Genomic DNA, 27,494 nt, shown 5'->3' on the forward strand with positions numbered 1-27,494 from the left:
TTAAACTGCCGTGTTTACTGTTTCAGCTAGTCTGCCAGGCATAAATATTGGAATATTTTCTGTTATCTCTGAAATAAGATATAAGAAAGTCTCAGACTTAAGACTACAGTTCTAACTCATGTGATACCTACACCTTCCTCAAGTGATATTGATATTACTACAGTTAAAATTTTAATGTTAAGCTTTATTTTGCACTTTCAAATACAGTAATTTCATTTCACTTTTGCTTATTCTGTGATCAGGATCTGAACCTGTATTAAATTAGTATATTCCAAGACAAAACTCAGTAAAGACTGAGTTAAAGGTGAGAATACAAGTCAGTAATTTATGGGGGGAAGGGGAAATCTTAAAAGAGTACAGTAGTAATCAAAAAAACCAAACATCACAGACCTATTAAATTCAGAGGTTAAAATAAAAAAATATATGAATGCACGGAAGTTATTAGCTAAGGTACCATAACAACCTTAACTCTGCCCCCGGACCAATGCCTCAAGAAAAGCTAGAAAAATCTTGAATGAACAATTTCAACGCAAACAGGTTCATCTCTTGGTCCACAAAAACTAGCATGCCATAGCAGAATGAGAAATAGCTTACCAATATCTTGATTTATTGAAAAATACTAAGTATAATTACTCTCCACTGTTCATTAAGGTTTACGAACTACCAAAGCCTGAAGAAGATCTGACCCAGACCTGAAGAAGAGCTCTGAGTAAGCTTGAAAGCTTGTCTCTCTTACCAACAGAAGTTGCTCCAATAAAAGATATTAACCTCACCAACCTTGTCTCTCTAATATCCTGGGACCAACATGGCTACAACACCACTGCACACAAAATCTAGCATACAAAGTCCAGATCATGTATTATAACATTTACCTGGGAGGGTAAGGGGAAGTGAGCAGAAGCCACGGGCCTAACCTGGACTATACCAAGGTCACTGGGACTGAGGGACCAGCGAATTCTGTGGGGTACTGGGAGCCAGGGAACCTATGGAACCTTACAGAATTTAGGAGTTTTCCATAGTCCCTTATTCAGCAGGCTTCAAGATTCAGCTTCCCATTGTTCCCTCCTGCTGATCAGATCACTGGACCTAATGCAGACGGTAGTAAGTCAGCAAGAGCCAAAGTGAACTTTTACTAGGGTCCACAGCAGCACCTGTGGATTTAAAAAAATGCCACAAGGCAAATCTTGGATTAGTAACAGAAATCAAGGTATGAAACCTATGAGAGCAAATGAAGCTGGAGAGTATGAGTCAGGTTACTTGGAGAAGCCATCTGGGAAGTCAAAAAGGCTGCAGAATTTAACAATGGCCAGGATGAAGGCTGTGGGCTTGAGAATTTTGTAGGCACTCATGCCAGGGTGAGGAAGCAGATTTCCGGTGGGCTATCGGAGCTTCTATTGTAGCCCAGCTAACTATGCTGTGTTCTGATGAAGCACTGGGCTGTCACCTCCCCACTGTTCATTTGTAAAATATGGTAGAAGATTGTAAATACCAAAGCACTGTAGTGTCCTTTAAATAAGGTAATTCTGTAGTGTTGCTTACAGAAGAAATGGATTCAATTCTCATTTTTCCTTGATTCCCCATAACTTCTTCCTGACCTCAAAGTTGTGCCACTGCTATGGAGAAAAACGTTGCCACATATAACCCCCCTGTGCCACGTATAAGAGAAAGTTCCTCTAGTGATAGCTTCTCCTGAAGCCAAGAGCAGATATATGAGGGGAGTGAACACTGCACTGACACAGATCCCTTTTGGGTGAAAAAAGAGCAACCTAGAAGCAAGTATGCAGATCTTGCTACTGGTAGCTGAGGGAGTGACGGAGCGAAGTGACTAATTCATAATCATAAGTAATTTATTTTGCTAATTTAGCTTTTTACTGCTTGCTGAGTACACGCAAGCTAATAGAAGGTCTATTATTAAACTACTGAATCAATATTTTTGCAGTCAACTCTGTGGACTGATCATAAGCAGTTTCTTCATTTAGTTCATATCCAGTATTTGAGCTGTTTTGATTAGTCAGGTAAGTTGTATGTGGGCATTTCTGTTTCCTGACTAGATGAACATAGGAAATACATCCAGATAAAACACAAACGTCTATTTCCTTATATATCTGCATATGTGACTTTGAAATTTGCTTTCTGGAGATTTGATCATGTAAACATGTGAAGAAAAGGTTGCAAACAAAGCCAAAGAAAATGTTGAAGTCTGATTTATTTGCATTAGTTTCTTGCATTATTAGGCCAGAGCACAGCTACTGAGAGTAGACAAAGTTCCCTTGAGCCAAGGGCTCATCAGGCTGACATGGTTAAGACACAAGAGACAAGGTTGGTGAGGTCATATCTTTTATTGGACCAACTTCTTTTGGTGAGAGAGATAAGCTTTCAAGCCACACAGAGCTCTTCTTCAGGTCTGGGAAACAATTACACTGCATGGTTAAGGCACATCAGTTTCATAGCCAACTGTACATAAGAGAATGATGTGGCCATCTTTGATGTCCTAATCTGATGAATCAGATACCTACATTTTGCAACTGGGTGAACTGGATGTGGCATTTCAGTAGGAGATCAAATGAGACTTGAACCCACAGCCTTCAGATTTGTAGTTGAGCACCATAACCGCTTAGCCACCACACCTCATGGTAAGAACAGTTCAATGTTATTTTATTTTGTGAAAAACAAATCAATATGGTAAGCCTCATTACAACTTAGTTTACACATTTGAAGAAACAAGGCAAGAGGCTTTCTTTAAAGTAAGCTCAGGACTCCAGCCTTTTAAAAATTAACTGGAGCCAGGCTCACCATTCTGTCATATCTAAGTCATTCGGCAAATGTGTCTTGCAATCTCAAAATTGGTATCAGCATCATATTTAATCAAGATCTTTCAATTAAACCTCATATGAAGTTTCTAAGACAAACGATTTGTGAGACATGGCAAAAAAGTATTAGAAGAATTTTCAAAATACAATAATCCCATATTTTTTTTTTTCAAAAGTTCAAATCTCTCAAGAACTTCCATGAATATTCTCAAATTTAGCAACGATTCTCCTAATGCCATGGAGCACACATGCAAATCTGAAATGTAAAGAACCTTTGAGGATTTTAGAGTGGGAGACAAAATTGCTTAAATAGAAAGTGAGCCACAGTCTTAACTACAGAAAGGCTACAAGTGAACATAATAGATTGGCTTTGACTTTATAATGGGAGATAGAGTCAGAGAGAACATGCAAACAATACAAACACTATGTGTTATTAGCAGGTGTATCATGTGAACAAAATACGAATCCCTGCCACAAAGTGTGTCTAATTTTAAAGAGACCAAGTGAATCAATCAGTGGATGTTTCCAATGTTATACAGGTCATTTAACATTTAAAAGATGAAAATTAGCATAAAATTCACTTTTCAACAAATCTAATTCACAGTGCTACCTATAGCATAGCTGTAACCTATTACTGTACCAATAAATGTGAAATCCAAAAGCCCATCTAATGGAGCTACAGCACATATTTACAGGTAAGAGAAGTCGAGTTTTTCTATCCCAGTGTCTGAACTGCAAAAAAGGAAGACTTTACTGCATAACCATAGCTAAAATAGGTATTGAAGAAGAAGCCAGAAAAATCCATTCACCTTAAACCTGTTCAGGGTTCTCAAATGCCATACTAATGCTTACAGGTTTTGGTTTTTTGAAAAATATATTTGTATTTCAAATACAGTCCCAGTTCTCAGGAAAGATTCAAATCACTGCAATCACTTAAATCTGTAGTGTGTTAGTAGTGGTTTCTTAAATGTGGTTTTTTAAGCATAGATGGAGGCAAAGGTTTCAGTTTTCTATTAAACATATGGCAGTCAAAAATTATAGTTGTGTCTTTGGTTTACTTACATATGGACAATTATTTAAGTACATCCGGACTGGCCACCTGAATACCTACTTTTACCCTATCAGAAAAAAGCCTGGTTACAAATCCCACACAACAGAGTTTATAAAGGAAATGGCAAAAGATCTTCAACTACAGCAACACTATATACAAAGCAGTAACGTTGTAGCACTATTTGTATATTTGTTAAGAAAGTGAATTCATTAAATAATTGGAGAGACTTATTTTTTCTTAAGCCATTGTAAATTTACCTTTATCCTCATCCAGTGGTTCCTGGGAAAGAATACTGCACAGCACTGGATTCTTCCACACGCCCTTCTCTTGAGTAAGCGTAGCTAAAAAATGCAATTCACAGCTACCGTTCTCCATCAACTTTTCATGAGCCACCTAAAGAAAAGTGTTAGATATTTCATGACTATGGCAATGACAAATGACATAAAATCATATACATTCAGATTTTTTTTTAAACTTAAGAGGAAAACTTCAAAAGTAAAACTTGTCCCTTTTTGTAAAACGTCAATTCTAAAAGCCTTAATACAGTAAGTAATTTCTAATCCCTATATGTAGGCTATTTAAAGTTTCAGTTTAAGTACAATAAGTGTTATAATGTCCACCTTGTACATTAGTATAATTTTGATAGGCTTCAAAATAGAATTTTTTTTGTATTGGGATTCTAGCACTACTATACCTATTGAACAACTGGGATGTGGTCTTTAAAATAATCAAGGTCATCATCATACCACCATGAATAACCCTTTTGAATAACAAAATACTTTTAAATTCATTGGTAAAAATACATGTTGACAGGTGGCAGTCTTTTGTAATATGGTTTGTAATTTACAAGCATCAGGGGGTAGCCCTGTTAGTCTGTATCTACAAAAACAACAAGGAGTCTGGTGGCACCTTAAAGACTAACAGATTTATTTGGGCATAAGCTTTTGTGGGTAAAAACCAAGTGAGGTTTTTACCCACAAAAGCTTATGCCCAAATTAATCTGTTAGTCTTTAAGGTGCCACCAGACTCCTTGTTGTTTTTGTAATTTACAAAAATTCAATTAGAAAAGGCTAGCTATTTCAGCAGGTCACAGAACACTGGGCTTATTAAGAGGAACACACATCCTCCTTTGACAGGTTTGCTCAAAGGAGGTTTTGCATCCTCCTTTGAGCATCCCTTGAAGTATTTCTCAACAGATGGGACCAGAGGTTCATTTTGTTTTCACCCTAGCAAACTTTGACTACAAAGCTGCCATATCAACTATTTCATACAGAAAGATGTGATTGACAACTTAATTACCTAACAGCACAAAGAACTTCCAGCTGAATGACTTTCTCCCACAGGAAACTAGCATAGAGTTAATCTTAATTCGTGTGACTCAATGTTCCCAGGTTACTAAACTGTTTTTTAAAAGCTGGTGATCCCATCTTTTCTTAGTATTTTTCTTTATACAAGAAAAACTCTCACCTGTACAAAGGCTTGAAACTCTTCCCATTGATTTTCTGGTAATTCAAGAGGCAGACAAAGTAAAAGTTCAACACAGCTTCTGAAAGTCAAATAAGAGCATTAATTCACATGGCTTTGAGAATGCATTAAAAAAACCACTACACCCAACTTGTCTTTCAAGTGTCTAACAAAGAGCCATTATCTATTATTCTGCTTAAAATCCACAAAAAATCCTACAAATATATAGCTTATTTATTAAATCTATATAAAAAATAAAAAGGGGCACCTATTCAACGGTGTAGGTGCTTTGCCAGAAATTATAACAAATAACTATCCGCAGAACATCAAACTCCCCATCTATACACAAATCAGATTTCCCTCAAAAGTCCACCCCTGCACCAGTCCAGGTAAATAGATGTGCCTTGCAGTGTGCCCTGGAGGTCAACAGACTCTGCCTATTTCAAACTAAGAATGGGTGCTTCTGTCAATCACAACTGAGAGAGAGTAGCATTGGGAGAGAAGCAGTCTCCCAGCTAGCAAGGTCTCAAGTCCTATGAATCAAACCCAACTCTTAAATTCAGGCCAGAAATGATCAGGTAGCCAGTACAAATGGCTTAAAAATAAGTTATCTACACACAGTATCCAAATAATTGAAAATATACTTACAGTGCTAAGCGCTCAAGCACAAAGGCTACTTTTTCACACTCAGAGGTAAGGTAAGGTCGTGCTTTCACGTAGCTTCGGATTGCCACTGTGTATACCTGCAACAATGGCAAAGGATCTTCTGATGTCTTCCACTTTTCTGCATATTCTAGGAGTGTCTGTTTAGAAGGCAGAACAAAGTGAACATAAAATATATTTAAAAATAGTGATTCCCAGATTTATACCTTCTTCCTCCTTAGCTAATCCATCTATATGTTCTTGGTATGATAAGGTATGAGTTCCCCAAACTTTCCAATTAAATAATGCTTTCTTTAGGCCTTCAGCAAGAGGTTTTTATGAAAACTTATCTGGAACTCAAAATTATACTTATCCAAAGAAATAAAAATTGACTCGACTTTGACCTTCTCCCTCTCCTCATCCTCCTCAATCCATATACTACAGTTTGGCAACATTTTAAAACTTGAATATTCAAGGCCAACATTTTAAAATGTAGATGTCTAAAGCTAAACAGCAAATCCGTATTTGGGAATGTATACGGGCAGCCAGATTTTCGGGGTGTGTGTGCAGAACTGTGGGTCTGAAAGTTCACTTATTCAGAAGCCTAGATGATGGGGTTAATGCCTGCATCTGTAACTTTCACTCTATGCATCTGAAGAAGTGAGGTTTTTACCCACGAAAGGTTATGCCCAAATAAATCTGTTAGTCTTTAAGGTGCCACCAGACTCCTTGTTGTTTTTGTAGATGCAGACTAACACGGCTACCCTCCCATAGATGATGGGGTGGGTATCTAAGGCAACTAAATCTGGAAATTTTAGCTGTTTCCTTACTTTCCCTACCCTGAAGGAGCTGTTTCTCAGGAGTCTGCATCCTCTCTTCTGCCCATTTACCTGTGCCATTTAACAGAAACACTGTCTGTCCTAGACGGAAAGTTGACTTGACAACATGGATTCTAAAAATATAATGCATGAATCCCATGACATTAGCCAACCAGGATTCAAATTCACTTCCTATTTGACACAGAAATACTTACAATACTCTCCAAACAGGATCTATTGCAGTGATGCCCACTGAAGTCTGAAGAGAGGGTGAAACAACAGAAGAGGCATAACTTCCCCTTTCATATCAATTAGGGTTTGTGGCCTCTGCGATTCTACAGCTGCAGCATTTGGCATTTTCCCCAAGATGCTACGGAATTCAGAATTTTTGTAGCGGAATTTGCCATTTTACTGCAGTCAGGCACGCAAACTTTTGTTTTATAATTCTGTATCCTGCCAAGACCTGCCTACAGCTGCCTGTGGCTCTCTGGCTTTCCATAGAAGGGAGAAAGTCATTGGATTACAATGCACTGTTACCCCGGGCATCCAATCTGTACAATGGCTCTGGAAAAATAATATATGACCCTGTAATTAAAGATTGCATCAAAATGCATTTGCACAAGGGGACCAAATTATGATTGCATGGGCAACTGTAAATCTGGCTTTCCTAACTTCCATGTGCCTGACTTTATAACCTAAACAACATTTTTAACATGGTTTTATTTTTAAAGGACAAAGGTAAAAATATTTTTATTATATACAATTGTAATGACTTCCCCATCATGGACCATCAACAGGGTTTGAAACCTGAGCCTTTAGCACTGCAGCACACAGACTGCTATCACTTGAACTACAGGACTAACCACATTAGCTGGCAGCAAGAGAAGGCTGTTATTCCAGAGAGGAGATGGGTTGCTAGCACCATGTGCTGGTTCCACAGGGTGGTTGCGGAAGGGAGCTCAACCTATCGCTCCTTTGCCACCCTGGGACATGGGGGCTCCTGTCCCACATGGCCCCCTACAGGTGCAAAAATAGGCTGCTGGGGGGGTCTGTGCTAAATCTGGGGGGTTTATGGGTGGAACTAGATTCGTGTATCTCTTCCCAACCCCCGGATTTGGAGGCGCTCCTGCCCCATCTGGTGTCCACCGGAGGCTGGAGGTGGTGGTAGGAAACTGGGCTCTAAGTTCAGGGGGAACTAAGCTTGGCTCTGTCTTACCCCAATACTATTACAAATGCTCTGGCAGCTTTCTAGGTTTTCTCTGTGTTGAAGCTGCTGCTTGGGAGCTGTGCAGCATTAGCCTAGCCTAAGTGCACCCTGTGATTTGGGCAAGCTGCTAGAAGTTTCCTGACACACAGAGAGGGGAAATGGTGATTTATTTATTTTTTTAACACTCTCCAACTAAACCAAACCTCAATGGAATTTCATGGGACAAAGAAAAGGCACTGCTATAGCATCAGAGGATTCGTCCTGCAGAATATCAAAGGTCTGCTGTACACAATTGATAGAGCTTCTCAAACAAAAATACACAAAAATCCTTATAATGGAAAATGTAGGCAACTAAAACATAGGGGCTGCTACCATCTCCCTCTATAATTAAAGGATTCAGAAGAAAGCTTGAAAAGTTTTAGCACACAGATTTTTATTTTAAAGCTTATTTACATGTGATTTAGTGGCTCACTATATCCGCTGAGTGTTTCTGAGATGGCAAAAGCTTAACAGTAATTACCATTTGAACATTTAAAAATCTGTCTATTCACCCAAACATTTTTAATGAAACCACCAGAATTTCATTAACATTAGATTCACAGACTTTAATGCTAGAAGAGACTGTTGTGATTGTCTAGTCCAGGGGTTCTCCACAAAGTTATTACATGGGGGGGTTGCAAGCTGTCAGCCTCCACCCCACTTTGCCTCCCACATTTATAATGGTGTTAAATATATTAAAAAAGTGTTTTTAATTTATATGGGGGAGGGGGATCGTACTCAGAGGCTTGCTATGTGAAAGGGGTCACCAGTACAAAAATTTGAGAACCACTGGTCTAGTCTGACCTGTATAACACAGGCCATGGGAGACTTCCCCGAATTAATGCCTGCTTCAAGTCCACTAACTGTGCTTGTATCTTGATTCAAAGTTTCTCCTCCACAACCACTAGTAAATTCTTCTAATGATGACTTACTCTCTCTGTTAAAATATTGCACCTTATTTCTAGTCAAGGTGTCTAGTTTCTACTGCCAGCAACTGGTTCTTGTTATGGGTGTACTAGACTGAAGAGCCCCCTATATTAGATTTCTGTTCCCCAAGGAGATACTTCTCAACTATGATCAAGTCTTCTCTTAACCGTCTCTTGGATATGCTAAATAGACTCTGGGAAATCAGTCTCTCACTATAAGGTGCATTTTCCAACCTATTAGTCATTCTTGTAGCTCTTTGAACTCTCTCCAATTTTTCAACATCCTTCTTGAACTGTAGACACCAGAACTGGAAACAATATTCCAGTAGTTGTCACACCAGTGCCAAAAAAAGAGGTAATATAACCTCTCTGCTCCTACTCAATATTTCCCTGTTTATATATATCCAAGAATCGCATTGGCCAGTTTGGTTACAGTGTTGCACTGGAAGCTCCTTGTCAGCGGATTATTCACCAAGACCCACAAGTCTTCTTCAGCATCACTTCTTCTCAGGATAGAATCCCCCTTCCTGTCCTTACACATTTAGCTTTACTGAAGCAGAGTTTGCCAGCGCCAATCAATCAGTCCACATTGCTCTGAATCTGTGACTTTTCCACACTACTTACTATTCTACCTATCTTTGTGTCATCTAAGAACTTTATCTTTAATGATTTTGTGTTTTTCCAAGCAGGGCCAGCTCCAGGGTTTTGGCCGCCCCAAGCAGCCAAAAAAAAAAAAAAAAAAAAAAAAAGCCGCGATCGCAATCTGCGGCGGCAATTCGGCGGGAGGTCCTTCGCTCCGAGTGGGAATGAGGGACCGTCCACCGAATTGCCACCAAATAGCTGGACGTGCTGCCCCTCTCCGGAGTGGCTGCCCCAAGCACCTGCTTGCCAGGCTCGTGCCTGGAGCCGGCCCTGTTTCCAAGTCAAATGATAAAAATATTGACTAGCACAAGGCCAAAACCCTGTCCTTGGGGGACCCCATTAGAAACTCAGCCACTCAATGATTCTGTATTTATAATTACATTCCGAGAAACTATAATTTAACTAATTTTGAATCTATTTAATGTGTGCCATGTTGATTTTGTATTGTTCTAGTTTACGGATTAAAGTGTCATGCAAGAACAAGTCAAACGCCTTATAGAAATCTAAATATATTACATTACACTGCTCTACAGCCAAAATGCTTCTGAAATAAATGTAGTCAAACTTTACTAATTCTGGGTCACCGAGAACGAAAATGATGCTTAATATTGTTGATTGGCTCTAGTTTTCAAGATATGCTATTAGGTCAGTATATATGACCCTTGACTTGGGAATGGCAAAGGATAAGTGAGTTATAAAGGGAAGGGATCTCAATTTAAACCAGAAATGACTAAAATACATCTTTGACTGGATCTATGAATAAATCTATGACTGGGTTTGGACAGTACTTGCTTTTTAGGGAAAACAATGAATGATGCAATCTGAAGCTGGTATTGTGTCATACAGGATATGAATTGCATCATGTTATTCCTAGAAGTCATGGATGATGCAATCATCACGAAGCTTACATCACTCTGCTAAACAAATTGCCCTATATCAGCTCTAGAAATCATAGTGTCGTGCTCTCTTATTTGGCAGTGTTTGATTTTGCAAAGGGACACATTTCTGTTTAGCCAAAGTGAGCAGAGATGCCTCGTACTTGTGTGAACAGTGCAGATAACTTCTGCTATGTTTGTGGTGAAGTGACTTTTGCATCACAAAAGCGCAGTATAACCACTATGGTTAAGAAAGCCTATCACCTTTATTTTGGCTGCAAAATTGGAGATCAGGACAAGAGGTGGGCTCCACACATATGCTGCAACACTTGTGCAACAAATCTTTGCCAGTGATTGAACAGGAAAAGGAAATCTATGCCTTTTGCCAATGATTTGGAGAGAGCCAACAGATCATGCCAGCAATTGTTACTTCTGCATGGTGCCTCCAGTGGGGAAAGGTGTGTCAAAGAAGAAAAAGTGGACTGTGAATAGGACTAAACTATGTACATAATAGTTTTTTGCCTTTTGTTTCATAATAAATTTTAATTTATATAACCCTTTTGCTGATTTTTAAAGTGTTACATAAACAGGACAGGTGAAATATCATGTAAAGCAACCATAAACACATGAAAGACCTAGGTTTACAATTTGTGATTAAAACTATCTACACAATATACATAGACATAAAATGTAAAAACTTAAATATCTTAGAAACAGTAGCCAATCAGTTGTTTTAATTGTCATATTTGAATTCAGCACATCAAAATACATAAATAGCACATTTTATCTCTGAAGCAGATGACTTCTCAAAAATTGTAGACCAGTGTTATCAATCATCTATGTAGTCTCACTAAAATAGATCAAATTAGTTTGACAAGACTTATTTCTATAAACTCACGTTAACTGGCATTAATTCTATTACCCTCTAATTCTTTAACAGGTCTCGTATCAGCCATTCCATTATAGGCTGACAAGCTTATAATTATCCAGGTCATCCCATTTACTCTTTTAAAAATATTGGCACAACATTAGCTCTGTTCCAGTGCTCTGGAACTTCTCCTATGTTTCAGGACTTATTGAAAATCAACATTACTAGCTGCAAGATCTCTGAGGTCAGCTCTTTTAAAACTCCTAGATGGAAGTGACGTGGACCGGATATTTAAAAAATGTCTATCATCACCCTTTGTTCTGTTGGTGTGGGGAATATGTTATCATATGAAAGGAAAACATCATCTGCTTCCTCCACCTCCACACAGAACAGAAATAGTTAATGAACACTTCTGCTTTTTCAGCATTATTGTTAACAATTCTACAATGTCCATGTAGTAATGGGCCAATTCCATTGTTTGTATAAAAAATGAAAGGAATACTCTTTTAAAAACTCCTTTTTATTGTCTTCAACTCTGCTGGCCACAGATTTCCCTTTTAGTCCTTTACCAATTTTCTATGCTTTCTAGCATCTAAGCTCTACTATCAATTCCCTCTCTTCCCGTTTGTTTTATATTATTTACACACACACACACACACACACACACACACACTTACTTATCTCCCCTTTACACCATGCTGTTATTTTAAACCAATGTAGCCTTTTCGGGCATCTAGTAAAAATGTTCTTAAAGTGCTCCTAATTATCATTCGCAGTTTACTGTTTAAATTCTTTCTCCCAGCTGATTCAGCTCATAACTATGTTCAAACTTTGTGCAATTAGCGCTTTTAAAGAACCAAGTATGTATATTACTGTTTTGACTTTATTTCATTTGCAAATAAATTTATTCTAACCTGCTTTTTAGTTCAGAGATCAATTAGTCTGTATTTGTCAATGTTTGGTCTGATATAGACTTCCTCGTGCTGGATGATGGAGATACGAAAAAGTCATCTGCAATTTCTAGAAATTCCAAGGATGTCTGAGTACTTGCAGCATGAAACCTCCAGTATATACATCATTCAGACTGAAGTTCTCCATTATAACAGACTGTCTTCCTACACATAAAGCTAGATGTTCAGGGAGCTGTCCATCCTGATGTATAGTGTGATTTAGTGGTCCAAAGCAGACATCAGCTACTACCCCATGTTATGTGCAGAACATTAATCCATAAGAATACAAGATCATTTTCTTCTGAGTTATCAGTGACTCAGAAACAGGCAATGCCATTTTTGATAGAATGTCACTCCACCTCCCCTTTTGCCTATTCGATCTTTCCTAAATAAGTTATAACCAGTGATTTTTAACATTCCAGTCACGTGCCTCTTCCCATCAGGTTTCAGTAATACCAACTATATTGAATTTATGCTCATAAATGAGCAATTCCATTTCCTTGTTTAGTACCCAGACTCTTGGCATTGGTGTATAGGCAAATATAGAATTTCTTCTTTTCAAGTGCCTTGATTAATTTTACTCCTGACATCTTGATTTTGTGCTAAGTGAGTGCCTCTTTATTCCTCTTGCCTTTCTCCACCAAACTGGAAGACTAGCAGTGGTGAGGCAGCAAGGAAAGGCTGCTGTGGTGGGGAGCTGCCAGATCCTTTCCAAGCTGCCTCCCCTACCAGAGGCTTTCACAGACACATGTAACTACACATTGTAGTATGGATGCAGCTTGCTTTTCATGCTGCTGCCAGTAATGTGCAGTGTAAATGTACCTTATGTCAAGATTTAAATGTTAAAAAAAATGTCTACCACTACCCCAGAACACTATTCCCCAATGTAACAAGTCCCATTTTAAAGATTCCTTGATATTTAACCTCGTCTGTGAAACTATACTAGCGGTGCAGAATAGTTTTCTGTGACCAGTGTATGAGAAACAAAATGCCTTTACCCATTTTAAAGCTAGTTGGAGTTTGTGAGTAGTAACTGCCACAGCCATAGGTTAGTTTTAACTTAATTTTCATTGCTTGTCAATTTGTCACTAGTTTAAAAATGATTATAGCCTTTAGAGAAATATAATTACACCAATAGATGGAATTAAATAGAGATACTAGTTAGTGCTATTGTGTAGTAGGACAGATACTCAATATCTTGAAAAAACTGTATATAGTTACCATTGACTTCCTATTGTCTGATTTTGACATCTCCCCACTTCAGCTTTGCCAGAACTGACACCATTCTTCTGAAATTTCTTATATACTCAACCAGAATTTTTAAAAAAATAATTGGACTAAACACTAAGATTTGGCAGTTTAAAAAAAGTGAAATATTTCAGACTTTTTTCCAATAAAAATATCACCACAAAAAATGAGTTGGCCTAGAAACTCCTAATTTGGTTTGTCATATGAACAGTTTTTGGAAGGTTGGGTTTGCAAGTTATTCACTCACACCATGAGTAGTTCTATTGATTACAGTGGGACTATTCACAATAGTAAAGTTAGGCACACGTGTAAGCATCTGCAGGATCAGGATCTTATCTAGGAGTTTATTATCTGAGAACTGCAAGCTCTATGCAGGCTAACTGGATCATACCCCCATTATACCAGAGCATCTCCTGCGTATTTAAAAATAGAAATACGAGACTTCCTTGCCACCCTGGAGGAGAAATAGGTTTATCGTTTAAGTTTTTTAGTTTTATTTATATTTAAGAGAGACTGGGTGTATTGTGTGTTTTAAAATAAATCTAACATACTAATCATTTTTCATAAGTAATGACTATCTTAATGAAGTTTTATGCTTGGGACATACTGTGACCTACAACCTAAAGACTTAATCCTCTCTGGCTTTGTCTAGACTAGGATTTAAAAGGTGTGCTAGAACATGTTAACTTTTAAAAATCTAGTGTACACAAAGCAGACAAGTGAAAACCTAAGCTCCTCCCAAGCTTTAATTCAACTAGTTAGTTAAAATCTACACTACCCTGTATACATTAGATTTTTAGAAGGTGTTAGCTAGCTAATGTGTTCTAGCAATATACTGTTACATTCTAGTTTGGACAGCCTATTAAGCTCTGTCTCTACTAATGTGAAAAGCTTATTTAAAACTGTTTTTCAACTAAGGGCTCATCCATACTACAAACAGAACCAGGAAACTGTTTTCAACACAGCTCTCCATCTAGTGAAAATAGGTTTGCAATTTGTATACTATAAACTGCAGTGTCCCCCCCCCCCCTTTTCTTTTTTTTTAAAAGGTGATGGGAGTAATAGTATTGAAATTTGTTACCTTGGCTATTTCAAGTAGCATAAAATGGCCCTAGAACAATTTAACAGTTTGAAGCAGAACAGGGCTAAACTATGCTGCTTAACCTAGAGCCCTATCATGCTGGGGGACCAAAACTTAAGAACTGTTTTAGCTCAAACAGAATTTTAAATGTAGGTTTGTAGGAGCTGGATTTTATAATGTAGTATGAGAATTAATGTATGATTTAATTTCATCCTGTCAGCCACCCCTTTTGAATAGCAGAAAGGAATGACAGACCAGAACAATCCTTATGAGTGATTATGGTCACCCTTTTGTTTTAGAATAAGTTATAAAGCTACTATGGTTTCCTATATGAATTACAAATTAGGAAGTAAGAGACAGGATTCTCTATAGTATCTATGTTAAGAAGATTAGAGGAATGTTGAGGGTCTGAAGCCCCAATGTGAATTGTTTTAGTTACAAGATTTAGCAAGGCTTGATTTACAATGTATTCTGCTGAATATACAATACTGCTCTCTGTATACCTTTGAAGGTTTCTGTAAGAGATTGTTTGTGTGAATGAGGAATGCATGCATCAGAAAAAAAGATAAGGTGTGAAAGCCATCACAAATGTCCAGATGGTCAAGAAGAAGTGAGAGACTTGGAAAGACCAGGAGACAATCAGAAAACATCCATTGTATCCGATGTTAAAATATGTTAGCAGCATTGACGACCTCAGAGGTGAGGCAGGCACCCCCGAAGGCGAGACAACAAATAAGAGATAACTATGGGAAGCCCGACAATAATCATCAAATGATAACACCACTTAAGGACTAATGATTACAGAATGACATTGCAAAATGCATGAACTCAAATGGGAATTTATAACTATAAAGCTGGGGTGTTTTGCCATGGAACTCTGGGTTCAGTCCTGCAAAGCCTCGGAGCATCAGATCGCGACCGACAGAACCCAGCTCCACACTCGTGCTCAATCTAACTAGGCATTAGATTGACTTGAGCTACAACAGACTGGTAACTATGATCATCACTGGCAGGACTATGTGTTTGTCTAAAAAGCGTATGTTAACTGTGGTATTCTCAATAAAGGCTGTGTATTTACCTTCCTCTATAAAGATCCCGTGTGCTTTGTACGAGCATAACAGGTTCCCTAACACTGGCAATAAAGACCCGTAAAGACTAGATCTTAGTGTTCTTCCACCATTTATTTAAAAGGGAATGAAAAATGTAATTTCTACTCTGCCTGCAGTAGTAGAGATTCATTGCTCCAGAACATGGCATTTCCCCACTAGAAGAGTGAAATGGAGTTGGATTGTATCTGTTTCACTCTACTGCTACTACTTTGGAGAGTTGTACTGTTGTGGAAGCACTACTGGACACAGTATGATAGGCACAATGAGAGAGTTGTAGAGTAAATAAAGCAGAAGGGAAGAGAGAAAGGCTAACTAAGCAGGAGGGAGGAGCCGGGCAAGACGATACAATTGTAATGAACATCTATTTTGGGGTCTGAATTTAGTCCTTGGATAGTTTTATGACAAACTGTAATGACAATGCATTTTATTCTTGAGAATGTCACTGAAGGAAAAACGTTTACTCTAATGTGCCTTCTCTTTTATTCTTCTGCATTGGAACTAACAAACATATGCTGAGCAACACTATACCTTTCAGTCCCAACTTAACATCACCGTTTTGCTTGTTTTATTATCTCCTAAATAAAACAATCTTCAGACAGTCAAGACTATTTTTAAAGTTATGAATGGTGGAGCAAAGGACTGATGACCTTATGAGGTAAAAGGGGACAAAATGGTGTTTAAGTTCAACATAGTTAATTTTGCACATTTTCTTAAATTGATTTATTTTTAAGAATCACATGCTACACAAGACTTTTCCTTAGATATAATGGTACATGATATACTATACCAGGTCAAATTAGTGATGGATATTTAAAGATGGGATTGTGAAAATGGACTTTGAATTTCCTCTTTTATTAGTTCATAACAATTCATAGAATTCTCCTTTTATACGAAAGGAAATGTTTATATGGAAGCTAATAGGGCACGTACTATCTATGGTAATGGGGTCAAAAAGTGAATTCTGAATTTACTTATGCAGTATTTAACAAGTTACACACACAGCAGAATGGCTACTGGCTAGGCAAGGTGACATTTAGACATGTTTTGGTTCATATGTTGGGAAAGCTCTGATGTATTTATAAATTAAATAATTTCCTCAACTGCTTTTCTCAGGCATGTAATTACATATTTAGGAAGCATACCATATTCATTAAAGACACTTACGAAACTTCATGGATAAAGTTACTCATATAGCGTAGGTGACATTTAAATCTAGACCTGACATTTATCCTGGACCTTTAATTTGAATTAGTTTTTCAAAACAGACTATTTTATAGACCTAATTCATTCCCCGCCGCTCCCCCTTTAAGATCTAATTCATTTGGGCTACACAAGTGAAAACACACAAATGAAAAAATTATACAGATTCAAAAACTGAGAAATGTCAAGGCTAATGTTTATTTTTATTCAAATGAAAAAAAACCAAAGTTTCAACTGAGTGTGAGGTTTTACAATATTATAAATGTTAGAAAATGAGGGGGGGGCATTACTGAAAATGCCTGCATATCTTTTGTAAAAAAAACAACAGTATTGACAATGATGTATTATCACTGATCAATAAAACAAGCAGAAACTGGGATTGTGGAATTAAATTTCAGATGCTATACAGAGGTTTAGGAGAAGTTGATCAACCCAGCTCCCTTTTCTTGGTACAAAATGGAAACAAGAACAAAAATGTATTCATCTGTAAACGGAGGCCAGATATAAACTATAGATCTATAATCGGTATAACTATGTCACTCAGCGGTGTGAAAAATCCACACCCAAGCCACAGTTATATCAACCTAACCCTCCATGTAGACTGCAATTTGTTGACAGGAGAGCTTCTCCCATTGACATAATCCATCTCCCTGAGAGGTGCTAGCTATGTTGATGGGAGAAACTATCCCATTGATTAGGGCTTGCCTACACTACCTGCCAGATCAGCGGGCAGCGATCGATCCAGCAGGGGTCAATATATCGCTGAGTGCTCTCCCATCGACTCCGGTACTCCACCAGAACGAAAAGCGTAAGTGAGTCGACGGGAGAGCATCAGCTGTTGACTTACCTCAGCGAAGACACCGCGGTAAGTAGATCTAAGTACGTCGACTTCAGCTACGCTATTCACGTAGCTGAGGTTGCGTAGCGTAGACAAGCCCTTAGTAGCGTCTTCATTAAAGTGCTACAATGGTACAGCTTTGCTGCTGTAGCACTGTACATGAAGACAAGCCCTAAGTTCCCTAATTCTCAAAATAAGTATGAGAGAAAAATGTGAGATCTGGTAAATTCACTGTGGTTTGCTCAGTGAATCACATTTCTCTCTACTCCCTCACCCACTGTGAAACTATCATCACATTTCCCAACCTGCTAAAAGTATCCAGCATTATTTAGGTTTCAGAGTAACAGCCGTGTTAGTCTGTATCCGCAAAAAGAAGAACAGGAGTACTTGTGGCACCTTAGAGACTAACAAATTTATTAGAGCATAAGCTTTCGTGGACTACAGCCCACGCATCCGATAAAGTGGGCTGTAGTCCACGAAAGCTTATGCTCTAATAAATTTGTTAGTCTCTAAGGTGCCACAAGTACTCCTGTTCTTTTTGCAGCATTATTTACATCTAGTACTGCTCAAGTTAACACACTGCAATGCTTTCCATGTATCAGTCTCAAGCTATCAAATACCGCATGCCAAATATATTAGCAATATTTCTTTGACCTTACAGCCACACTTTTGAAATCTAGATATGCTTGGTAAAACCCATCTAAATCACTGACGTGCACCTTGCATGTATGACCATGAAGAGATGGGCTTTTGTTTCCACCCATCAAGTCTCATGCAGATACCCTTCCCTCCCTAAGAAGGATAGGCTTTTTACCACCAAGGTATCCTGGTCCGAGTACAGGTACAATCAATTTTGCTGAATGTGAGATTAAAACAGCATTTTATTTCAGCTATACAACTTGTGAAAGGAAAAATACTAGGATACAGCAAGTAGATTTACATTGTGTAAACTGACAAGTGTTGCATGTATGAACTTCACTACAGAAAATGAATCTTTAAACAGATATTCCTGAATATTCTCTGCATTTATCTATCTACTGCAGGCTTTGAGTAAATCTGAATGTTTACATGAAGGCTTGAAGGGATACACAAGATCCATTGTAGGATGCATAGCTGGAAGATGATTAGGCTCATGAGATCTGTAGTGCTATTCCACTTTCAAAATGGTTTATTAGAAGGCACAGAATACAGATCAACATTATATGCTCAAAATTACAGTGTTGCAGTTGTAGTTAAGGTCAAAAGCACCATTCCATACTAAAACCCTCTTTTCAGTTATTTCCCCCGCCCCCCTCCTTTGGGGCTGAAATTTCTTATGCTTTGCCTCAGTCCAGAAGATGTGAAGATTTTTGTTGGCTGCAAAAACAAAACAGATTAATTTGGCCACTTGAGTTAATAAACTATAAAGAAACCACAAACATGTACTATACTTTAATAGTTAATGCCTTTTGTGAATCCAGACAAACATATACGTGGTATATATGTTATAGTTAAGAAATATAATCGCTATACTTTTCAGACGTGAAAATCGGAAAGTGGACTGAATATGCAGTGTCTAATTTTCTGCAACAATTCAAGCAGAGATCCTCCATACCCATCAGCCTTCCCCCCCTCCCCGTTTTGTACACTGAAATCAGATTACCAAGTGGCAAACCGGGAAGGCGTATCTAATGGCTCCTGCAGGGTCAGTCCTGGGTCCAGTACCATTCAATAGTTTCATTAATGACTTGGATAATAGAGTGGCGGATATGCATATAAAATTTGCAGATGACACCAAGCTGGGAGGGTTGCTAGCACTCTGGAGGACAGGATTAGATCCAAAACAACCTTGGCAAATTGGAGAATTGGGCTGAATTCAACAAGATGAAATTCAATAAAGATAAGTACTTCACTTAGTTAGGAAGGGGAAAAAAAAATCAAATGTACACCTACAAAATGGGGAGTAACTGGCTAGAAAGTAGTGCCGCTGAAAAAGGACCTGGGGGTTATAGTGGATCACAAATTGAGCTAATGTTGATAAATGCAAAGTAACAAATTTGAAAACATAATCCCAACTATACATATAAAATGATGGGGACTAAATTAGCTGTTACCACTCGAAACGATCTTGGAGTCATTGTGGATAGTTCTCTGAAAACATCCACTCAATGTGCAGCGGCAGTCAAAAAGCAAACAGAATGTTGGGAATCATTAAGAAAGGGATAGATAATAAGACAGAAAATATCATATTGCCTCTATATAAATCCATGGTACTAGGGGTATGGAATGGCTTCAACATAAGGAGAGATTAATAAGACGGACTATTCAGTTTGGAAGAGACACGACTATGGATGGATATGATTGAGGTCTATAAAATCATGACTGGTGTGGAGAAAGTAAATAAGAAAGTGTTATGAGAAGGAATGCATAACAAGAATTAGGGTCACCAAATCAAATTAATAGGCAGCAGGTTTAAAACAAAATGAAGTATTTTTTCACACAACCACACAGTCAGTCTGAGGAACTGTTTGCCAGAGAATGTTGTGAAGGCAAAGACTGTAACAAGTTTCAAAAAAGAACTAGATACGTTCATGGAGGATAGAGGTCCATCAATGGCTATTAGCCAGGATGGGAGGGATGGTGTCTCTAGCCTCTGTTTGCCAGAAGCTGGGAATGAGCGACAGGGATGGATCACTCGATGATTACCTGTTCTGTTCATTCCCTATGGGGCACCTGGCATTAGCCACTGTCAGAAGACAAGCTCACGAAAGCTTATACTCAAATAAATTTGTTAGTCTCTAAGGTGCCACAAGTACTCCTGTTCTTTTTGTGGATACAGACTAACACGGCTGTTACTCTGAAAACTGTCAGAAGACAGGATACTGGGCTAGATGGACCTTTAGTCTGACCCAGTATGATTGCTCTTATGTTCTAAGTCTTGTAATACATTCTTACGTTAACTAATCTTATAGTTAAATTTAGAAGTACTGGAATAGGCTTCCAAGGGAGGTTGTGGAATCCCCATCATTTGAGGTAAAGAACAGCCTGGACAAACAGTGCAAACTTGACGGGGCGGTCTCGGTTTACTTACTCTTACCTCTCCACATGGGCACAACTTGACTTCAAGGCCTCTTCCAGCCCTACGTGTCTATGATTCTATGAAGTCAGTCATCCAAAAAAACGAACACCAGATTTTTTTGGCTGATCCCAGCTGAGTACAGTTTCACACGCTTTGAGACGGTACACATTCATAAAATAAAGCACACTACAGAGTTCAAGAAATTTGAACTTGCGGGTACTGGAGTAAAGCAGAATGGCAGCCAAACCAGCTGGGGAGACTCATGTATCATCTAAAGAGGAGAAGGTTGGGCTAGTGATTAGCATTATTGTTCTCCCCACCATCATCCTATTTAAAGTGGCATTGGATAAAGTGTGGGAGGTCTCTTTGGACATTTTCAAACTTGGTGTGCTCTGAATAGTGTACTGCATAATGTGGCAAGACCTCTATTGCATACTAAAGTTTTATTTGAACATGGAAGCAATGATCACATATTTAAACATCCATGCCACTGTGGACAAACTCTCCTGAGTCCACTTGTACTGCTGGCCTCAGAAGGGCAACTACAGTGTCTCCCTCTCTCAAAATCTTCAGCCTAATTCTTCCCATGAGAAGAAATCCTTTTGAGCCCTACCATCTTCAGAGGCTTGCTAGGTGTATTTGACCATGCAAATAAACAATTTTCAAGACAGGACGAAAACAGCTATGTTCAGGTTGATACCAAAGACTGACCAATGAAGGGAGAAAGGGCTGCCCTGGTCTCCTGCAATGACAAAACTTTGGTGAAATCTGAATTGAGCATATCTAACAGTTAATAATATTAGGTGTGTGTACAACATGGCTGAATCAGTTCAGGAAATTTCAGTTTCTGATCTGATTTCTGTGCAGTTATTCAGCCATAATTTAGTTTTCTGCAGGTCAGATATTCTTCTATTTGCCTTCTAATGAGAGGAAGAACTTTGATATGGGAGCAGATCCTCAGTGGATATAAGATGTCTCACTTCATAAAGCCACTGAAGTCAGACAACTTATACCAGCTGAGGATCTGCCATGTAAGTCGTGCTTCACAGGATTTTCTATATGTAGAGCTCCGTGTCCTTCACTGAAATGCTAATTTATAACAGTCTTCTGCATACACCTTGTAGTGGATTATAGCTGACACTCTAGGCTTCCTTCAACAGCAATATTTTAGGGAGATGCTGGGACTCCTTTCTGCTGGTGGACATAATTGTGTGTCATGCTAGGAATATACAACACTATGTGGATATCAGTATGGCTCTGCACTTCAGTGCAGACCTAAAACTGGGAAGAGAAAAAAAGAAATAGTTGAGAGGATTTTTGGTAGCTGTGTAGAAGTACTTGGCTGGCAATTCAACACCCCAAGAACAGGGTAGTTAAATTCAGTGTTACAAAAGTACACTCTTTGATATGGGACCTGACAGTTTCTTGCTGATATGTTAACCTAGAGTAGAAGCCAAATCCATGACTTTCCATACCACATAACACAGGTGATTGGTTTGTTCTCCTCTGCAAATCCTATGACAGATCAGTTTATTGAAAGATTTTGTAAGGCAACTTACAGGCAACCCCCAAATAAGTTAGAGTACAAATGTAATTCCTAATCTTTATATTGCAAATCTTTTGGATAATAATACTGAAGGGAGAGCCAATTACAACAGACAAGACCAGTGATGCTAAAGGAGATAACTAATGTCTATTTAAAATCCCAAACTTAAAGCACAAGTCTGTTATTCAACAACACAGAAAAGAAAGTTAGTTCTAAATTTGAGCTCTCTCCTCTTATTTTTATTTCATCTACTTTGTGTAAATTGTTTCTGCTGTAGAGGTCAGTTAGTTTCCTCCTCTTCCATGGGTCTTTCACAAAGCAAAAGAGGAAAGAAAACAATTTCAAGACAAGAATGCAGTTATAAAAGTCACAAATTGGCAGAGGACATGTAGTACCTGAAAGAATATTTAGCTCATGCTTAAACATTGTCTAGATTTCAAACTATGACTCTAAGGCTTTAAAAACTCCTTGTTAGGACAGTAGTTCTTAAGAAAAACAACAATACTTCACCCACCCACCCAACACCGTACTTGGAAATTTAAGGTTAAGGTTGTATTTTCTTTATTTAATATTTCTGTATCTATTATACACTTAAGAAAATTAGAACGTATAGAAATGAACAATTAAGGTCACCCCGCAAACCATAACTATGTTCTGATGCATTCCCAAACTCTCCACATCTACCTGCCTCTTATCTGTGTTTAAGATAGATATGTTTTTATAAGGACTTCAAGAAGTTGGCAGCCTCTGGCTAAATTCACTTTATTTGTCTTTACTGCCTATGGAGTCAAGTAATTATAGGCAACAGGCATTTGGTTATAATTTTTCACATGCACGTGATTCTTCACCACCCTTTGTTGTGTAAAACCTACTATTTTTGATCCAGTCCTTAAGAGGGTCATACACATATAGCTACTAATCGTATGCAGGGCCACATTAAGATAAGGCATTATATGACTGTAAAAAGCAACAGAGGGTCCTGTGGCACCTTTAAGGCTAACAGAAGTATTGGAACATAAGCTTTCGTGGGTGAATGCCCACTTCATCAGACGCACTTGCGCTCCAATACTTCTGTTAGTCTTAAAGGTGCCACAGGACCCTCTGTTGCTTTTTACAGATTCAGACTAACACGGCTACCCCTCTGATACATTATATGACTGTGCCTAGATCACCAGGTCTTAAGTCACATGACTTTGGAAACTCAGCTTTCATTTAAAAAGTGTCTATCCCTCATGGTTTCAAAGCAAAACTCAAAACCATGATCCACATCTAAATGATGCAGTGGTGTCTGCTATAGCGGACAGCCTAGAAACAACAGTTTGAACTACCTCATGCAGCGAAGTATTAAATTCCAAGCCCCACTGCTCTGGGAGGCACCACCTACCCTACCCCAAGAAGGAGGCTTTGGATGTAGCAGATAGGGAAGGAATGCAGCGGGGACAGCCCATCGTCCCAAACAGATAACATCCCAACTTCTGGGGTAAATACTGTGCCTGTTCCTCCTCTGCCCCGACCGCCAGCCCTACCTCTCTAGGTGGGAGAACGCTCCTGCTTGCTCCCATTTGGGGGTGGAGGGGAAGACATGACTGCCACCATGCCACCATTCATGAGTGGAGAAAGCAGCCCTATGCTACTGCCCCTGACTCTTTGCCACCTCTACACTAGGGACAAGGCCATGATACAGGGGCAGAGGTGGAGGCACAGAGGGCCTGATGTCATAATGTGTATGGGGCTTGATAATGGTTAGACTGTTGAGATCACTGCCCATCATGCTGAGCAACACTGTCTCATTGTTTCACTGTACTCCTCCATCTCTATTTATCTGTTGTGTCTTTTCTTAGATTGTAAACTTTCTGGATTAGAGACAGTTTTTTTTGTAATGTGTAGCACCTAAGCACAACAGTGTCCTAGCCCATGTCTAGGGCTCCTAGGCATTACAGTGGCACAAATAATAATACACCTTAATCCAGCTTCATACCATCAGAGCACTTTTACAATTTAAACCCCATATACTTTGGAAAATTATCCAAAATGACTGTCCTAAATGTGATCTCTTGTTAAAGAGATTTTCAAGTCTTCTTCCACTTCCACAGCTTGGTCCATGACCTTGAAGGAGTTTTCTGTAGCAGAGTAACAGGAGATAATTCAAGTACTATAGTAATGTAAAACAAAAGCCTGGATGCACTGATCAAAAAAACATCCTACACATATGGTGGTGTAGAAAAGGTATATAATTACCAATAATTACCAATTTTGGTACAAAGACACTTTGCACCACCAGATCATTATGAAAGAACAGTTGCTTCTGATGTTAGTAATGAAAGGACTAGCTGCATCCACATTTTGCAAGGTAAAGGGCCCTTTTTCTCCTTGGGTTTGAATACAAATTTTTAAGCTCTCAATTTGGACTTCTTGTTCTACTTGTGTTTTCTTCCTATTTTGTCTTTATAAAGGTCCTTAAATGTTAGATGGAGGAACATGCACAGAACTTTTCTGGATTTTGAAATGGAAGTACTTATGTTCCAATTCTTATCCTTCACAATATTCTTCCATCTGTCCCACATGTATTTCTAATACAGAAATAGTTTATTGCAGTTCAAATAAATGGAGAAGGAACAGTCTATCCAGTCTCCTCTTCTCCTCTCCTTTGTCCAGGTGATACAGTTCCTCTTCTTCTGGTAATGAAATAACTCTTTGTTTTTGAATTTTTTAGTATGTGATTTTTCTGGTATGTTTCTAGTTAGGAAGCTGAAGAAGATTCTGATAGAGGCTTCTCTTTTGATTTATACCATCCTGTTGAGTGGTGACAGCTTTGGAGAATGATTCCTCCTCCTTGGTGATGGATGAGTCTGAATAAAAGCTCTGATTTGAAATTCAAAATTATCTCCCCTCCTCCACCCCCACTTTGTTTCAAGTTTATCGGACTGGTTAGCTTTTTACACTTATTAGTTGGAATTCAGAGAGGTGGCTATTAGCTTTATTTATATTTTCCTTGTCAGCTTTTTTATTTTTGTTCTTTACCATCTCTCAACAAACAAACATAAGTGAATACTCATTGAGGAATAATGCCTTCAAAAAGCTTGAAACAATTTTAATTCGTACTGTTACAAATTATTGAAATCTACATACTGGCTATGCAGAAAAAACAATTTATCTTCTCCAACATGCACTGTGTGTATCTCCAAAGCCATCTGTATTTAATGCATCTCTGGAGATGAGCACTTGGTGTTTGTTCCAAAACAGTAACAAAAATGAATTATTGTCCATACACATTACATTTATAGCTATTTATGAATCAAAACTTGATTGGCTGATGAAAACCAGAAACAGTTTCATGCATCCTAAAATTAATTCTCTCTCTCTTTTCCTTCGTTTCCTGTTCCAAGGGTCTGCTAAGATGTCACTTTCTCTTCACTCCCACCCTCCTCTAAGGCAGTGGTCCCCGAACTGTGGGGTGTATGCCACTCTAGGGATATGTTGTGGGACTTGGGCCAGGCTCTGCCCGAGGGGACAGGAAGGGAGCGCCACCCAACCTTGCGCCACTCCTGGGTCCCGGACACCAGCCCCCAGATCATGGCTCTGGCCCAGACAGGTTCCATGATGGTAAGGGGGGAAAGCGTCAGAAGAAGTTTGGGGACCACTGCTCTAATGTCTTGGTTTCTGATTCCCCTTTTCTAGCTAAGGAAAACAGGTTGCTGCTTCTCCTCCCAGGGACCATGTGCGAACTGCCTCAACTCCTCCTCCAGGCACTGCTGGCACTTGGCGCTGAACTCTGCAGTGTTACCATTGCATCACCAGACCAAAAAAACACACTCTTTCCAGTTCTACTCTCTTTTCTGTATATCTGCTCCCTCAGTATTTCTCCACTCTCTGTACAATCTTGTATTGCTACTGCTGCCCCAGCGAACTGAAATATATCAAAAATGTAACTTTCATCCTACTTCTTCTGGGGCAGTGGCTCTCAGTCAGGGGTATGTGTACCCCTGGGAGTACACAGAGGTCTTCCGGGGATACTCAACTCATTTAGATCAGTGTTTCTCAACCTGGGGGTTGCGTCTCCCACGGAGGTTGCGGGATGGGTTTAGGTGGTGACAATCACAGGGCTGGCATTAGGACGTAGGAAGCATGGCAACTGCCTGGGCCCTATGCCACAGGAGTCCGCCGCGACGCTAAGTTACATGCTTCAGTCCTAGGTGGTAAGGCTCGGGCTTCAGACAAGGCTCGCAAGTGAAAAACAGGCTCAAATATCACACTGAAATGTAAGCACAATATATTCCAATTGATTTTACAATTATATGGCAAAAATGAGAAAGCGATTTTTCAGTAAGTGTGCTGTGACACTTTCGTACTTTTATGTCTGATTTTTTAAGAAAGTAGTGTTTAAGGGAGATGAAACTGGGGGTATGCAAGACAAATCAGACTCCTGAAAGAGGTACAGTAGTCTGGAAAGGCTGAGAACCACTGTTCTAGGGAAGCTCTGTGGGCAGGGGAAGTGACAGGTGGAATTGGTCCATAATTGATTATTTTCAAAAGTGCAGGACCTAGGGAATGGAGATAAAAATGGTCAATAGAAAAATGTGGTATATCTATTACCCTTTGCTAAATTTAAACGCTTACAGCTAGCATATTGAAGATTTCCTCATAGGTTTCTGGGGACTAACTCTTAAAGAACAAGGAGTCACTCTTATATGCCTCAGGCTTTTGGAGAAGACTTTTGTTTTGGAAGGGTCAGTTTTAAAATGTTATAAATTAATGCAAAGAGACAACTAAAATCACTCCATGCTTTTCTACTCTAACAAAAACTGTTTAAAGAACCATTATTTGTCAAAATCCTATAGAAGTATGAGTTTTCTACAGCAGAAACACTACAGAAACTTTTCAAAAGTCACAGCAAACCTCAAGTTATATTCCCCCGTCCCCAACTGCTATAGAGAAAAAAAAAATCTAAGCAGTGTACAAGCTACAACATTTAAAAACGCTAACTCACGATGGTTTTGTAGACCTTTTCACCCGTTAAATAGAAACCCTGATGTAACCTTAACTGTGGTGGTGCTTTTGTCCCACTGTATCACATCAGGGCCAAGGGTAGAGATGGGGTGTAAATTGGGGTTATTTGGTCAAA

General features: G+C 38.8%; 1 protein-coding gene across 1 annotated transcript in view; it reads right to left on the reverse strand.

The window, feature by feature from the left end:
* ZNF292 (zinc finger protein 292) overlaps positions 1 to 27,494 on the reverse strand; it is a 61,547-nt gene that overhangs the window by 17,696 nt on the left and 16,357 nt on the right. The window contains exons 2-4 of the mRNA XM_054021401.1: positions 5,974 to 6,128; positions 5,329 to 5,407; positions 4,119 to 4,254 (exon numbers count right to left, since the gene is read on the reverse strand). Coding sequence (XP_053877376.1) covers positions 4,119 to 4,254; positions 5,329 to 5,407; positions 5,974 to 6,128 — 370 coding nt within the window. The remainder of the gene's footprint in view (positions 1 to 4,118; positions 4,255 to 5,328; positions 5,408 to 5,973; positions 6,129 to 27,494) is intronic.

Source organism: Malaclemys terrapin, chromosome 3, assembly GCF_027887155.1.
Source record: "Malaclemys terrapin pileata isolate rMalTer1 chromosome 3, rMalTer1.hap1, whole genome shotgun sequence".
Classification (NCBI taxonomy): domain Eukaryota; kingdom Metazoa; phylum Chordata; order Testudines; family Emydidae; genus Malaclemys; species Malaclemys terrapin.